The 17,293-nt window shown below is 42.7% G+C and overlaps 1 protein-coding gene across 5 annotated transcripts in view; it reads right to left on the bottom strand.

Moving 5' to 3' along the window:
* The window catches only part of tp53bp1 (tumor protein p53 binding protein, 1), a 35,940-nt gene extending 19,803 nt beyond the window's left edge, over positions 1 to 16,137 (bottom strand). For 4 of the 5 annotated variants that reach the window (XM_080730718.1, XM_080730720.1, XM_080730721.1 and 1 more), the window contains exons 1-15: positions 15,683 to 16,137; positions 14,644 to 14,731; positions 14,470 to 14,551; positions 13,723 to 13,790; positions 13,451 to 13,582; positions 11,318 to 11,372; positions 10,585 to 10,751; positions 9,508 to 9,634; positions 9,321 to 9,415; positions 8,556 to 8,728; positions 6,826 to 8,005; positions 5,880 to 5,996; positions 4,546 to 4,728; positions 2,981 to 3,047; positions 2,281 to 2,370 (exon numbers count right to left, since the gene is read on the bottom strand). In XM_080730718.1, coding sequence (XP_080586844.1) covers positions 2,281 to 2,370; positions 2,981 to 3,047; positions 4,546 to 4,728; positions 5,880 to 5,996; positions 6,826 to 8,005; positions 8,556 to 8,728; positions 9,321 to 9,415; positions 9,508 to 9,634; positions 10,585 to 10,751; positions 11,318 to 11,372; positions 13,451 to 13,582; positions 13,723 to 13,790; positions 14,470 to 14,551; positions 14,644 to 14,731; positions 15,683 to 15,862 — 2,804 coding nt within the window. In that variant the 5' untranslated portion in view covers positions 15,863 to 16,137. The remainder of the gene's footprint in view (positions 1 to 2,280; positions 2,371 to 2,980; positions 3,048 to 4,545; positions 4,729 to 5,879; positions 5,997 to 6,825; positions 8,006 to 8,555; positions 8,729 to 9,320; positions 9,416 to 9,507; positions 9,635 to 10,584; positions 10,752 to 11,317; positions 11,373 to 13,450; positions 13,583 to 13,722; positions 13,791 to 14,469; positions 14,552 to 14,643; positions 14,732 to 15,682) is intronic. The other variant, XM_080730722.1, reaches the window with a different exon arrangement.
* Between the last annotated feature and the right edge of the window lie 1,156 nt (positions 16,138 to 17,293).

Here is a 17,293-nt window from a genome sequence, read left to right as displayed (position 1 = left end):
CCTCATCTCCACTCCATTACACAAAAATGAATTAACAGGAACATTGTACCCATCTCTCCATCCATCAGGCTCACAGAGAAACAATAAGATCACAAAGACATTTACATAATATGCGCAAAGGCATTAAGTGAATAATTGAAATGACAATATTCAGAAATGGCCCGCACCGAACGACCACGCCCAGAATGGGCACAGTGCTACGTTTTTTGGGGGGAATGGATTCCTTTACAAAAAAGAAAATTCACCTTATTTTATCGTAATTTTATAGTTAATCACATAGTTCATCGAATAACTGTAATGACAATCGACTTGGAGCCTTATTGAAAACCATACTGAACAATGCAGTAGGAGATTTGACACCAGAATAAAAACAAAACATTTGCCCTCAACTAATATATTAACCAATAATGAAACCAAATTAAGCCGAATCGGGCCGTCTTCCTTTTCATGGCAGAACTCCCTGGTGGAGAAAATGGATTTTAGCCCTATTTTTATCAAATGACCCAATAACTAATGGTCTCCATTGTAGACATTGAAATAAAATGGTATCTGTGTGCCTCTAATTAAGGTCAACATTAGCAATACAGCAGTGTAGCTCTAATGAGTGGAGAGAGCTGGGCAGTCTTCAATGCCAATGCATACACCTGGTATGCATGACCTTGCCATATTATAATGGGAAGGGATGTAGTTTATCATATCTCAAGGGTTTACAAGATTCCCAAAATAACTGCCCAACCCACTCACAGAATGAAAAGTAGGTCTCTTCTACACTCACACTCTCTTGCACACACACATATATGGCCCAGTGGATCTAGTTCAGTCTATTAAAATGCATTGCAAAGGGAGAGACCTCGTCATACTTGTCAAACTAAACTGACAGGAGCGACAAAAGCAGCTTGATAACGACTGGCTGACACTCAATACGAAGAGGAACATTCCTCATTGCAATTAAAATAAAATAAAATTAAAAGACCCAGAAACACACATAATAATGCACAAAAGATACAACTTCAATGTCATTGAATGCAATCTTGTAGCCAGCAGAGGGTGCCATTTATATTCAAATATTGAAGGGAATAGTAAATATTTCAATCTAATTTCCACTGGGTTCCAGTAACTTGGCTGAATGACAGTAACAGGAAAGCAGCAGGAGCCCATCTGGTGCCGGCAGACACAGTATCAGACGGGTGCGCTTTGCAAGCGCAGAAAAAGTAAAAGAAAAAAGAATCCAACTGCCATCCCAGGGGGAACACATGGGTACATTATCACGGCTGCTGGAGTGTAAAGTGGACTGGATAAGGCACAACAACTAGGTGTGGCAATACCGCCATGAGTAGGGATGGAAATCGGAATCGGCCAATATAAAAAATCGGCAGGTCACTGACATAAATACCGGTTTTATGCCAATTGTGTCTATGGCACTGCACAGCATGATGCTCTGGCAGCCAGTCTACTTAGTGGCAGCCTACAGAATACAGATGGTGCTGATTACCTTTGCAATGTAAGGATATATTCCATAATCCTGTGTCAATGTTGTCTCCAAAAAGAAGGGGGAAAAAAAGCATGCGTCACCTGCTTTCCTCCTGCCTAGTCCTGACGGTCATATTAGACTGGATATTGTCTGCGATTTTGGATATTGTACTATTGTGATTGATTTGGCATTAGTGTTCTTCTAGCTTATTGGTACTCAAATTGAAGTATGTGTTGTAGGCCTACTTGGCCTTAAAAAAAAGGGTATTGGAGCAACCCTATGTTCTAGTTCTTAGCTAAAGAAATCGGTATCGGAAAAATCGGTTTTGGCAGGTCAGACCTTCATAAAACCGGTGGATCGGTATCGGCCAAGAATTTTGCAATCGGTCCATCTCTAGCCATGAGCCAAATCAATTGCGAGTATAAACGTAGCACTAGTGTGTGTGTGTGTGTGTGTGTGTGTGTGTGTGTGTGTGTGTGTGTGTGTGTGTGTGTGTGTGCTAGGGCTGTCACGATTATGACATTTTACATGACGATTATTTGTCACTCAAATAATTGCGATTAACGATTTAATTGTGTTTTTGTTGTCGGTAATTACATTTCTGTTTGGCTTTTAGGCTTTGAAGTTGTACATGGTAGATATGACACATAACCTAAATATACAAAGAAATTACTGACATATTTCGGACATTTTTCAACATTCACGATTATGACGATTATGACAAAATAATTGCGATAATGTCAAATAATCACGATTAGACGATTATGTAATAATTGTGACAGCCCTAGTGCGTGCGTGTGTGCATTTACCCGACAGGTGTAGTTGTGCCATCATGCTGGTTCTCCTCCTCCACCTCCAGCTGTCTGTGGACCTGTCTCACTCGACTGAACACAGACGGACTGCCAAGGACACAGAGCACTACATCAGTGTCTCCCCATACACTGTACAGGCTTAGGTTGATGCAACCTTCCTAATATCAAGTCAGTGCTGCCAGAAGAGTCCCCCCGCCAGCTCAGACTACAAGGTTCACACAGGGAACGTGTCGTGGCTGCTTGTGCAGAGGCACAGAAGACAATAGGATCATAATGAACACAGACATATCTACACTATGTGTACATGGGCAGACGGGATTCACATGACAATGGGCTAGAGAATAACACACTATTATTAGTCAATTTGACGCGTTGTTTCGCTTTTGGTTAGAAGCACCCTTACACTTGAAAACACTTAGTGTTACGAGAGTAGAGCATGTGTCTCTCTTTGATTCTTCTGAGGCCCTTATCAAGCCAAATCAACATTATGCTCCTAACCCCAGAAAATGTGTCAGTTAGTGCATTTAGTTAGGCACTTATGTAGAAATGCAAATGCTCCAATATGAAACTACTCCAACATTTAAAGCTATAAAAGAGGGCAAAATAAATTCAAACCCTGAAATTCAACGATTCCATTTTGGCAGGAGGAGGGGTAAAAAAAAATGCAGTTGTGCATATAGAAATAGCTGCAGGTTACCTGGTTACAGCCTTGGCAACAGTGGTAACCTTGACAACAGATCCTTCCTCATCCGACAGTGTCGGCTCTGGGAGAAAGAGAAAAGATGTGCATTAGTGGAACACTGATCTGAAATAACGTCATCGCTGTTGGGCAGAAACCTTGTTATCTCCATATTTCATCTTTTTATGCTTTTTCCCAAATTAGTGACTTATATATTTAATTGTGTTGCAGAAAAGAAGCAGAAAATAGCCGGGCTAGAAGCTACACGTCATCATGAAACACATTTTGAACTTGTAGACATGCCATTTTCAATTTGCTAAACGATGTTCACCAATAATTGCTGGTTAAAAATATACAGATTTAAAGTCTGTCTGTGTTTTATAAATATTTAACCAATCGAAACGTATTAACTCTCCCCACGCTTTGAACGTTAACGTTCGCCCCATTTTTTACAGAACCTCGATGCCAATACGGCGCTCGTTCGGTTCGTTCGTCTGATGACTGTAAGCTGATGAGGGGTCGCGCGGCCGCGTACTGTAAACACATTTTCCGCGGTGATGGTGTAAAAAATCCATTATGCGTTAACATCAACGGAGAACAATTCACTTCCTTGTTGATTTCCTCTGGCTGTAAGGCTCTGTGGCCAGTGACTGGTCTTCTTCTTCTTCAACACATAACAGGCAAATTCACATTCATTCTCGCATGACGCCGCCCTCTGCTGCCTGGCAGACCAAAGTGCACTATTGCACAATAAAAAAAAATAAAAAAAATAAATGTCTGTCTATCTACTATAACGTCGCAAAGGTAAGCCGCTTTTTGATGGCACCAGACCCAATAAATAAATAAATAATCTGGCAGTAGGAGAGTTAACAAGAGCTTGGGTCTAAATAATAACTACATTGATTGGTTCAAATCATTCAATGGAACACAGATCTTTTTTTCCTCCCCCGTTTCCTGAAGGTTTTGGACGTACGCGGTTTCCACCAGACAATACGTAAATGATAATCCCGGCTGTAATGGATGCTTTTCAGCTCTAACAGAAAAGGAGCATGAGAGCTGTGAAAGGCTTTGGATCATGATGATCATGTGTAGGGGTGGGCGATATGGAAAAATACAATATCACAATATTTTTCCAAGCTGTATCACGATACACGATTTTATCACGATTATTTTTCATGTTGGTTTTTATGGTTATTTTTCAATTTACTTGACATAAACAAAACTCTCTGGGTTCCTTTTGGGAGGTCTAAATTTAACTTTACAAGTATGTAACTCTGACAGTATACAAATGAAACCAAATGGACCCTTACAGGTCCATTTGGTTTCATTTGTATACTGTCAGAGTTAAGTGGAGACCTTGACATTTTAAAGTTTGAGAACTACTGATTTAAAATGCAGGTTTAAATTGAATTCGGCAATGAATCTCTGTATTAACAATTAAACAGGATTTTTTACAAGGCTCCCTCAATTGTATCACGATATATACGATACCTCTGAAAAGGCATATCGTGGAGACATTGTATCGTCTCAACGATAATTATCACCATATCGCCCACCCCTAATCATGTGTGAAAGGCTCCTACTCTGCAGGCAGAAATGCTCCGAGCTGCCCTCCTCCACCGGGGTCACCAGTTTCATCCGTAAGCTCAGCTTCCCGTCGTCTCCTTTGTCCGCCGAGTCCTCCCCACTCCCCGTCTCTGCAGCCACCATGTCACAGGTCGCCACAGTCGTCGCCGCTGACGCGTCACCCACAGATGCTGGCTTCTCTGGCATATTTAATACAAAAAAATCACTTCACTTCACTGTCACTGCCACAAGGAGTGGCTTTGTGTGTCCCGTATGTCCAGTGCATGCAGAATTGAGGATTGGTCAAGCTTCACATGACAATTTGGCCCTCCAGACAAAATCATTCATTGATTCAGAATTCATAAAAATACAGAACTAAAGCACATAGAAAGTATAGATCTAGAACACAGAATGTATAGATCTAGAACACCGTTTTCATAGCTCTAGGACACATAGAATAAAAATTCACCGCTTCACTTCGAACCGAGGTTTGATTTTTTTGTTGCATTATCATTGTTGCATTATCATAATAGTTTCCATGTTGAAAATTTCACACATTTTCAAATATTAAAAAAGCTGAAATTAGCAGTTCTACGCGCCATTCAGCTATTTCTGCTATTTTTACAAAATTATTAAAAATGTTTGTTATTTGTCATATCTGCCCTGTGCAATTGGCAAACAGAGAAATATTTTTTAATCATATGTTCCAATGTTCAATGCCAAACCATTAAAACGTTAATAACTTTAATCAATTAATTAATTAATTAATTGTCAACTTTGTAATCGTGTCAGCCCTTCGTACTGTAAGTAGGGCTGTCACGATTATGACATTTTACATGAATGAATGATGAATTTTCTCTCAAATAATTGCGATTAACAATTTAATTGTGTTTTTGTCGTTGATAATTACATTTCTGAATAGCTTTTAGGCTATTTTAAGTTACACATGGCAGATATGACACATAACCTAAATATACAAAGAAATTACTGACATATTTGACAACTTTATACTTAAAAAAGAACATTGATAGTGGAAATAGCCGATCTACAAGCTCACAACGCGTGAGCTTGTAGATCTGCTATTTCCACTATTTTTGACATGGAAACGATTATGACAATCATGAAAAATAATCACGATTATGTCAAATAATCACGATTAGACGATTATGTAATAATTGTGACAGCCCTAACAGTAAGACGTTGCCTTTAAGGTTTTCATATTTACAAGGCAAGGCAGACCGCACCGTGTGTGGCTGTACAAGTGTTAATTATAACGCATTACATCACAGTGTGATACTCCACATCGGGTGGCCAGGTATTTGGTCCACAGGGGAAGGAAAACAGAACTCACCGATGGGAGTGCTGTGTCTCGGTGTCTGCTTTAGCTGGTTGATCAGAGGGGGTGTGGCACTCACAGCCGGCCCAATCAGCTCCCCTTCTTTAGGAAGGGTGAAGTGGAAGGGAATTTCTGCACAAGGCAAACAGGACAGTGTATTATAATAGACTTCTCAGCAGACATTTTGTCCCCAAAAGCAACTTCATCTTGCGTTCTCCAAAAGTAGCTTTTAATATAGTGAACTGTGACACTTCAAACAGCTGGTAAATGAGTCTGCATACAGCTAGAATAGTACTCGACCCACCACCTTACTATGTCAAATCAGAATGCATCACACAAATGTCCCCTTATGGAGAAAAACTAACCATGTGGGCAATGTTGATTTTGTCGATTAAAACTATGACGAAAACTGCTTGTCGACTGCGTTTTTTTCACTGACGATAACTAAATAAAAACTAAATAAAAACTAAGCTGTGATGACTAAAATTAAGACTAAATATATTGACAATTTCGTCAACAAAATAAAAACTAGACTAAAACATTAGGGAGGGACTAGTGGAGAAGAGAGTTGCGTGCTGAAAATAGCCGATCTACAAGCTCACAACGCGTCGCAGCGCGATGCGTTGTGAGCTTGTAGATCTGCTATTTTCAGCACACAACCAAGTGTAAAATCAGTCATTATGATGCCATCAAGGCCTGCCAAAATACATTTCAGTTGACTAAATCAACTGTAGATTTAGTCGCCTAAAAACGTATGATATATAGTCGACTAGAATTAGACTAAAACTAAAACTTTTCAGGTGACTATTAAATATGACTAAAATTAAATGACATTTTATTCAAAAGACTATGACTAAAACTAAATAAAAATTTGCTGTCAAAAACAACACTGCATGTGGGTGGGCTACACTGTTACACTGCAGTTTTGTTTGAGCCTCGGATTTCTCCACGTCAATCTTACCTCCAGAGCTGTCACTGAGGCTCTTGTCTTTGACTCCCTTTGCTTCAAGCCCCTTCCTCTCGGCCTGGGAGAGGCTATCGGGAGCCACGCGAACATCTTTAGACTGAGATTGGGAACCATGGCCATTGCTGGACAGTCTGGACACAGGCACTTTGCTTCCAGCTGGCTGAGAAGAAGAACCGCTCCTCTTCAGCTGTGTCGATGACAACGAATCCCCTTTCTCAAGCGGCCCGGGGCTTCTCTCGCTCTCAGGCACCACAACGAGGCTGCCGCCCTCCTCCCCCCCTTCCATCTCCTCCTCCATGGGCTCAGGGGACAACACCTGGCTCTGGGAGAGAGCCAGGCCCAGACCCATTGTGTTCTCTCCTTCCTCCATCATCCCCTCCTCCTCCTCCTCTCCAGCCTCGTCTCCCTCATCCATCACGTCTTGGTCTAGTGACAGCAGCTGACTGGGAGCCGAAGAGGGTAGTCCACGCTTCAGTAGCGACTGCGCGTTTAACTCCCTCCCCGTAACGTTCACGGAGTCCCTGCTTGAGGTCTGAGAGAACACGGGCTGGGACATCGAGGCTAAACTACCACGTGCGGCGGCCGGGGGGGTCTGCTGCAGCAGCACGCGGCGGCTGCTGGCCAGCGCGTCGCCCGCGCCCGACTTGCTCTGGGCGCCGTGCGCTTTGTCCGCACAGCTGCCCATTGGGCTTACATTCACATTCGTTACATTCCTGGAACCCGTCGGCATAGATTCCTGCACTTCGGACCTCTGTGACGGTGCGCGTTCCTCCGTCCTGGCACCTCCTTCACCGCCGTGTTTTAATGAGTCTGGGGCAGGGACGGCTTTGGGCTGGGCGGACGTTTTCGGGGAGGAGGAGACGCCGTTGCGCTCGTTCCTCTGACTGCAGCGTGACACCACAGAGTCACTAGTGTCAACGCCGAGCGCTTCGTCCAGCCCCTCTATCTGTGTGGCCTGGCTGTCATCCTCGGGCTGCTCCGAGGCCACGGTGCTGCTCTCTGTGTTCACAGTCAACCGTAAGGACAAAGTGGACGGAGTTGACCCAATAGACGGCATCGGCTTCCCGTCACGTAAGGATGGTGCCGCCATCCTTTGTGTGTCTATTTGAGCCACGCTGCTGCTGCTGCTGGTGCTGCTCGCAGCTTCCTGGCTCTGAGTTGCGACAAACACATCCTGGGGGGGAAACACGGCAGAGATATTAATGACGTCATGAAGACGTCGTAAGGGATTGGGTCTTGTTGTGGCATTAAAGGACAACTTAGTCTATTCTTCAATCTTTAATCCATTTAGACCCAAGGCCGAATCTAAAAATGCCTTCTAAAGCCCGACCTAAGTTTTCAGAAAACTTATATTAATATTAAAATTAATTAATATTATATTAATTATATCATATTACCGTATATAACAAATATTAGAAAATTACAAAACAATTGTGTTGCTATATACACTGCACATACAGTAGTAACACCACCACAAAACCACACAACATTACGCACTCTCTGACACACGTGCGCGTGTCTGTCTTTTTTAACTCATATACAGCTATTTTCATGCTATCAGCACAGAAAAAACACAATTTACATTAAGACCTCCAGCTGCATTTAGGAAATCTGACACAAGTTAACTTCTCAGGTAAATGCAACAAAACATGTCACTGTCCTCCTCACAAAAGAACGATATATATGCCCTTTAACAATCCCAGTGGATAAAGTTATGTACATACATGAGAGAACTCAGGCTGGGAGGGCACAGAGATCGTCTTCTGCAAAACAAAACCGGGCGAATTCTGGGACACAGGAGTGGATGCGGTTGGGCGTGGTTTGGATACAACATCAGTTTCCATAGTCTCTTTGTCACCTGGGGGCAGCGACGTGTCCATTGGTTCATCATCAGCACCTGATGAATGAAAAACATTAAAGGTGATACACCATGCATTTAAAAAGTATTTATGTCATATTGTTTATGTCCCAAAAACGTTTTTCAAAAGGTTTGAGGCTAAATTACCACTCCTGAATAGAGAGCCTCTCTCATTTTTGAATGGCTCTCAGAGCATTTCAGCTGCAGTACCACCTTTGGCCTGAACTGCGCCACCCCCCCCCCCCCCAAAAAATCTTTTTAAAAAAAGATTTTTTTTTTGAAAAAAGATTTTTTTGTTAAAAAAAAAAGTTTTTTTGGATTTTCTTTTTTTTGTGATGACGTCACAATCGGCAGATGACGTCACAATCTGCAGCAAATCTGGACAGCCTGATTTGAGAACCCGTGGGATACTTTTAACCTTCGCCTTCTCAAAACCAGAGAAAGACACAACGGTCAGAAATGGGACTTTGTGAGGATAGAAGGTGCTAGTGGGACCCCAAAAAAAGGTTTTAAAATAGGAAAAGTGAAATTTCATGGTGTATCACCTTTAAACCATATTCTCCAAATAATCATATCCAGGTCCAGGTCAAAGTCAGCAGTTATTGAAAGGAGAATGTGATCAGGATATTACCTCCTTCAGCCTCTGGCCCAGTGGGTGAGTTGGGGACAATAAAAGGTGTTTGGCTCAAGAAGTCCTGGGTAGGGGCCACGTAGTCAGTAGAGCTCCTAGGGGGGAGATGGAATGAATAGATTTGATTAGGATTACTCCAGGCTCAAGCATAGAACTGGTATAGGATAATAGTGGTCTTGTGGCTTACTGGGAAAGACTCTGCTGCACAAGAGTGCCCTGTCCAGAGAGATGCAGTAGACTTAGGGTGTGGGCTGGTGTCAGTGGGTGCAAGCCCTGGTTACCCAGCTCTGACACAGTGCTGTCCACGCCAGCACCTGAGGAGAAGGAGGAAACGTTTATACAATTCCACTGGCCTTCAGTCAACAGAGAATCCCTTTTGTTTGACTCTTCTTTCTTTGGAAGAAATTAGCCATGGGTTTTAAAGGGTGTCGCTCTCCATTCCGACATGTCGTCACTCCGAAATTGACTTCTTATTGTCGGAGTGGCGACACTTCCATAGGGGTTAAGTTTAGGGTAAGGGTTAGAGATAGGGTTAGTGTCGGAATGGAGACATGTCGGAAAGGAGACATGTCGGAGTGGCGGGGTGTAACCGGTTTTAAAATGTTCATCAGGTGGCTGCAATTGTTAAGCACCTTTTCTCGACACAACACACAGGTAAGAGTAAAGAACCAAATCAAGATACATAAGGAAAAATAAAAGATAATGAGCTGCTCTGCGGCTTTGCGTAAGTGACCATTTGTTGCTTTATTGTAGACTCCAAAATGATAGGTGATTACTTTTTAAAGCTGCTGAGCAAAAATAACAACTGGCAAGCATCACTAATTAGCTGTGCAGAAGGAGCTGTCACAATTATTACATAATCGTCTAATCGCAAAAATGTTTGCATAATCGTCATAATCGTTTCCATGTTGAGAAATGTTAATATAGTTACAAACACTTTCAAAAAGTAGTGGAAAAAGCAGATCTACAAGCTCACAACACGTCGCGATGCGACGCGTTGTGAGCTTGTAGATCGGCTATGTTCTTTTTTAAGTATAAAATTGTCAAATATGTCAGTAATTTATTTGTATATTTAAGTTATGTGTTATGATTGCCATGTGCAACTTGAAAGCCTAAAAGCCAAACAGAAATGTAATTCTCAAAGACAAATACACAATTAAATCGTTAATCGCAATTATTTGAGTGACAATTATTCGTCATGTAAAAATGTCGTAATCGTGACAGCCCTAGCAGAAGGTGCTGCTGTGTTTCAACAATGACCCACCTGTCCTATCAGCAGCATCAAATAGGTCCTCCTGTGAAGACAGAACCTCAGAATCTTGGTGGTCCTCATTGGTGTGGAAACCTTGGGAGTGCAGCAGAGCCTGGGCCCTCATGTCTCTGACTGACTGGAGCAGAGGCTCAGAGGAGCTACTGGACGTCACCTCAGATCTGGAATAAACGTGTTTTTCATTACTACAATAATATATAAACTGTAGTGCAGGGGTAGGCAACCTTAGGCACGGGTGCCAACATTGGCACAGGGGTGGGTGATCACTGGCACACTGGCAGAAGTGTGAGAGAGACGATTTACATCCTGCATATAATTCTACATTCATTCAAACTGATAACTTTGACTGGGGAGAGAGTCTGGGAGATAAGTGTGTTATTGCTTGAGTCTAAAGATCATTAGCCCTACATCATAATATAATATATTTCTAAGGAACGACACAAATAAAGGTTATTTATAGCCTGTCAAAATCAATTGGAAATATTTTTTTTTTGATGTGGTGTCATAATTCAACTTAATGTTGATGTGGCATACTGACTATCAAGAAAATGAAAACATGGCACTTCATGTCAAAAAGGTTGCCGATCCATCCGCGCTGTTGAGGAAGCTCAAAGTACAAGAACTTCACTTCCTGAAATGTTGCTACAGCTGTGTACAGTAAGTGTATGTGAAAATACAAAACATTGAAACACACAGAGCACAAAAAGACTAGAAAGGTTCTGTGTACCTTGTGGATTTGTTATCTTGTCTCCCAGAAGTACTGATGCCGACCTTTTGTTCAGCTGTTGAGGTACAAAACGAGTGTAAATATTAGGTATCGTGTGACTTCAGCAACTGCTGAAGTAACATTTGACAAAGACATTCTCGTAGGAATGTTCTGTTCAGATGCTGCAAGCAATACTAAATAATGAATGTGCAAGCAAGGCACCAGCAGGGGTCACAGCACAACATCGTCTCTTTGTAGTGGGACAGCAGCAGGTAGGGATGCTGTGTCTTGGACAGGGGACAGACAAACTGGCTGCCTCTCAAACAGAAGTTACCCCTCCTGGCCTTCATGGATGCACATGCCATCCTTTTCATGACATCACCAATGCTAATGTTCTCTACATCAGTGGTTCTCAACCTGTGGGTCGGGACCCCCAGGGGGGTCCCCAAATTATTTTGGGGGGTCCCCAGATTCTCACTCAACCGTAAACAAACCAGCATAAAGTTTATGTGTATGGAGGGTATCTAGATCTACCCATTTCTAAAGTGACAATTTAAGGACTGCCAATCCCGAACTAGTTCGGCTTTATTATCGTATCGCAGAGTGCCGATCCCGAACAAGTTCGGCTTTAAAAAAAAAAAAAAAAAAAATTTGAAAACAATTTTTTTTTCTTTTTTTTGGACCCCATCAAATCTGGTGAACATGATTTCAATCGCGATTTTGCATGTTCCACCCCCATACAACCCCATCTAACATACAGGGCAGCCATGTTTGTTTACATAACATGTAAAACATAATGGCGATTATCTCAAGAATGCCTGAACGGATTTCCAATCGGATTTTTTTGTTTGAAAGCTGTGAACAAACTGCACAAATCCACTCCAATGCAATCCAGGATTGCATTGGATTTTTTAGAGCTCATTCTTCTCTGTTTTTTTCCCATGCATGAGGTGTGCAAGGTTTAATCATGGCTAAGTTGACGAAAATAAGGCTTCTAAAATGCTTGGTAGCCAATAGCTAACTTCAAGCTAACTTCATCCTCTTCCTGTACATGCACAAAGGAAAGTGTTCAGGCAAGTCATGGCTGCAGGGCTTCTGCATATACCAGCATATCTCTATGGGATTTTCTATGGCCACTGGGCGCCCTCTAGTGGTGAAAGGGGTGGCACTAAATGAGTTAATACATCTAAAATGACAAATTAAACATTGGCCAAATATTAGAGGCAGAATTTGTGAAAATAGCAGATCTCAGAAAAAGGCAAGTAGTACGCACATCTTGTAAAAAATTCTCCGGGTGCTGAGCAACAAAAATAATACGTACAGGAGAGAAGGAGAAGCTCGCACACCGTTCAATAGGCTCCCAGGTAAGTTTATTTAGTTAGCAACGTTTCGACCACATGTGGTCTTCATCAGGCATGGTGTCATACAAACAGTGCATCAGTTAAGTACAAGTCCAAGAGAGGGAGTGACAATGAAACCCAGCTGCTCACAATGCTCAATCTAAGTAAGCCCCACCCACCCCAAGTACCAATGTCGGCTGCAATGGTCCATATTTAGCCTATACATGGTAACAATTAAGTTTAAGGTCAGGGACTGGGGGGGTTACAGAACAATAATCAAATAATGCAGAGTAATAAAAATAAACTGCAAAAATAAAAACATTGTGTCAAATGAACTGTAGTATAATGCATCATGAAACCATAAAAGTATCTACAAAAATACAGCATATACCAAAATAACAAAATAGCAGATCTACATGCTCACAATGTGAGCATGTAGATCGGCTATTTTCACAATAGAACCGTGTTATACAAAATGTAATGCCTCAACTCTTAGTGCTCGTCAGGGTGGGGGGGGTCCCCAGTTAAAATATGGTTATTTTGGGCGTCCCCAGTTAAAATATGATTATTTTGGAGGTCCCCTGTTAAAATATGATCATTTTGGGGGTCGCGGCCTGAAAAGGTTGAGAACCACTGCTCTACATCAGTAGAACCCTCTGTGTTCCTTGAAGGGGGTTCTAAGTGGACTTGTTACTTTTAAGAGTGTACAATGGGTCCATTTGGTTCCATTTGTACACTGTGTTTGTGTTTCAAAGCTAAATCAATCCTACATGATTGGCGCAAAACAAAATGGAGTATCCCACAATCTGGTTACCTGGCTTGCTGTGCCTCTCACTGTCTGTCTGAGGAACTGGAATGCCTCCTTTCACCTCTGGGATGTTCACCACTTCACCACCCAGACCCTGGCTCTCCGAAAGCTCAAGAAAACCAAATTGAGATTCTCCCCCTGAATTGCATGGATACCATTTTCAGCGAGATTAAGAAAACATGAAATACTTCGCACACAAAAAACAACATTCATTACCTTCTGAAAAGAAAAGGTGCTAAACTGGATAACATTTCTTACTGCACGAGAATGGCTTTTACCTTCAGACGGAGCACAATGAGTTGTGGAATCGGCCCTAGAATCCATACTGGCGTCCACTGATGCAGCGCTAAAGGAAAAACAGGATCAGAGAACTTCTTCAGTATTTGACCAAATCCTTGCTGTCAGGAAGAAACCTTGGATCTCCAACGTGTCGCCATGGGACGCGTTGTGAAAATGTTCACATATAATGCCATCATGGCTAAAATAGTCTGTTTATCACCAGTAAGACGCCTAAGGGCGAAAAGCGGCGAGGTCGCACCATCTGTCTTGGCCATATATGGATTCTGTCGTCTGACATCATACATACAATCCATGTTATGCCCATATATAGAGATCCCTTTTATGCCCATATATGGAGATCCCTGCACTGAGTATCTGACATCACTGTGATATCACCTGTGATGTCACAGTGATGTGGCAGCCTTTTCTGCACATATATGGAGATCCCTGCTCTGAGTATCTGACATCACGGTGATGTCACAGTGATGTGTCAGGGGAACCACAGTGTCAGGCGTTATAGACAGCTTGAGACTAAATAATATCTACATTTAATCAATTTGGAACGCAGGTTATATGTCCATCTCCTGAAAAGTAATGGTTCTGAACAGTTTTGGACATACAAGGTTTCCACAGACAGCGATAAAATGCATCATTCACTACTAGCTATCCGAAAGCCTTATGTCCCACTTGGGACGAAGAGGATTAAGTAAGTAAGTATCAGAAAACACCAACCAGTACCAACATACATTTTCTTATTTGGAAGTGGGCAGACGCTTATCACTTGACTCTCCTCCTCTGCTGGACAGACATTAGCTGGCCCTGCAACAGCTAAAACAAGATTGTTTTTTTAGTATTGTTGCATTGACATAGCATTCAAATAGACACGTGTAACTGTCCCTCGTACAAGGTAAAGCACAGACCTGGTCCAGACTGGCTGCAGCTCTGGGACCTCTCCAATTGGCTGTCTATCTGAGAGGATCTGCTTCCAGCTGGTGATGATATCAGTTCCTATTAGGGACAAAAAGATTGACACAACAACAAATTGGAAGAAATGCTGCAAAGTTGCAAACCATAACCGTAAAACAAACAAAAGGATTTTCTTTTGCAGGCACTTATACTACTGTGCCACTGCCACCCTTAGCACTCAGGGACTTATAAGCCCCCCCCCCCCCCCCCCGGCCCAGTTCCCCCAAGGGCCCGGCCCCACGGCTAATACAGCCCTGTTAGCACCTACTTTTCTGGCCAAAGCAGAAAAGTGCTTGTTGATGTACTTTTTTGGTATTTATATGTTAGTGTGGCTATGGGCTATACACTAATGCTAATAAAAGTAAAACACACATATACAGACACATGACAGATGTGAAAAATCTCAAAAATGTCTGGGGAAAAAAAATGCAGCCAAGCAGTAAGAGGCCAAGCAGAGGGGAGCAAGCAGGGGAGTAGACCCTAGAAAGTTATTCCCCTTTGATGTCACCACGACAACATCACGTGGTTCATGGGCGTGCTTCATCATCAACATGGATGGATTCAACATTAGAACTACTACAGTAGCATGGATGGAACTATTGGTCGCCCGGTGGCAAACTTTACTCTCTGTGCACACTGTAACACATTACAAAATGTTGACTGACTGAATGAATGAATTGAACGAATACTCTTCGTGAGGGTCGTGACGCGACACGGACTTGTACTCGTTTACTCTCTCCCTGGTCTGGATAAAAACATGCCTCTCCAGTCTCACGTTGAACAACGGACAGTCAATCTAAGCCAGATAAATGTGTCTTTTATCGGTTTTCTTTGCGCAGTTTGCGGGGTTGTGCAATCAATAGCACACATCAAATGTTAAGCGTGGTACAGATAACAACAAACGACCCTCCAGGGCGCCCTTGCAAGTTGCAACGTCGTAATGGCAATATGACCATACCTAACTCTATGGAGCATAATACTAACTTGTCTTACCAGAACGGGGCTGTGGGAGGTGGGCTGCAGGCTGGACAGGCGCCTGGAGAGCAGTGCCCGGTAGCTGCTCTCCGAGTCGTCCTCCAGAGCAACGCTGTCCGGCTGAGAGTCCTCCACGATCAGACAGGGGTTCTCAGCCCGAGGCAGGCTGGAATCCAGCTCACTTCCGCCGGGATCCATGAGATCTGGTCAAGTAGCAAGCAGCAGCAGGAACGGGCGAACGAAACGGACCGCTGGATGGATGTGCAGATGGTTTGTGTTAGCGGTCGAAGAGGATCGATATCAGGCTGCACAATCAACATGCATGTATCCGAACCACAAATCAACTGCCATTTGCGTTCGTCAACTATTTTAACAGGCTAGTCGGCACTAGCATGTTAGCTGCTCAACTCTGTCCCCATGTTTCACACACAATGCACTGCATGCTCCGCCCAGATTCGTTTCGGGTTTGTTTGTGTACAACTACAGACTTTTAAAAAGTGCAAGATCGAGTGCATTTGAAGCAGTTATTTATCCATCCATGGTATGAACTCCGTGGCGTGCAGTCGTACACTGCAGTGACTGAACTAATCGAAGACCAGGACAAGAGATGCCCCCTGGGCTGAACAGGCAGGAATTTAGGAATGTGTATCCCCCGACCCAAACTGAATCCCAGTCCCAAACAAATGGATGGACCCACCCACCCGACCGTCACACAAACACTGTTTAACATATTGCGCGGCAAAACTGTCTGGGAGGGATTTGATTGGCCAAACAGCGACAAGACGTCATGTCAACATGAAAAGTGCTCACTATCTTTTTATAAAAATGATTTCTTCCATGACAGTGAAAAGAACACTAGAGCTAATAAACGTACACATTCATCTTCACGTTATCGTAAATCCCAGCTAACTATTTCCCAAATTGATGTAGGCTATTAGGTGCCACCCATTATGGAATGTGGAGTCTAGACTTTCACACTGCAGTTGTTATTGAACAGCTAAACGGGCTAAATAATGAACAAAAACACTAGCTGTTACAAAATTAGGTCAGGTCTCTTTTATATCTACTTTTTTATTTAAGCTTTTGTTTGCAAATGAATTCGAATGTTTTAAAGAAACCCCACAAACCAGGGTAAAAAGGCTGCAATATGTTCAGTAGCCTATTAGGACCATTGAGTCATGGTCCATTAGTATCCAAGCCTCCAGGCTCCATCTCTATGGAAACACCACCATTTCTCTGAGATCTGGAGTCAATTCAAACTAACATTCGTATTTGAAAAATATCAATTCTGACCTCCCAGAACCCAGTAATGTTGGTGTGACCGTGTGGATGCAACTAATGTCTCTGGTGCTCATCTGCTTGCAGTCAACAATCGAGGCTCACCAACTAGGCCAAAACTGTTATCCTCAATATAGGCAGACCAACAGTTCTCTGCGGACCCTGGACCCTTTAGGCTATATACTCTTGGAAGGAAGCTGTCAGTTACCGCCACCACCAACCTATTAGTGGTCAGTGGTGTAAACTGTAAAGTAACTAAATACATTTACTTAAAGGACGACTTCACCACTTTTCAACCTATCTTCATATAGGCCTAATTGGTCCTCACTAATGTTCATGTTCACGATAAAA

The sequence above is a fragment of the Nannobrachium achirus genome (assembly GCF_963921795.1).
Source record: "Nannobrachium achirus genome assembly, chromosome: 7".
Classification (NCBI taxonomy): domain Eukaryota; kingdom Metazoa; phylum Chordata; class Actinopteri; order Myctophiformes; family Myctophidae; genus Nannobrachium; species Nannobrachium achirus.
This window is presented reverse-complemented; position numbering and strand designations above follow the sequence as displayed.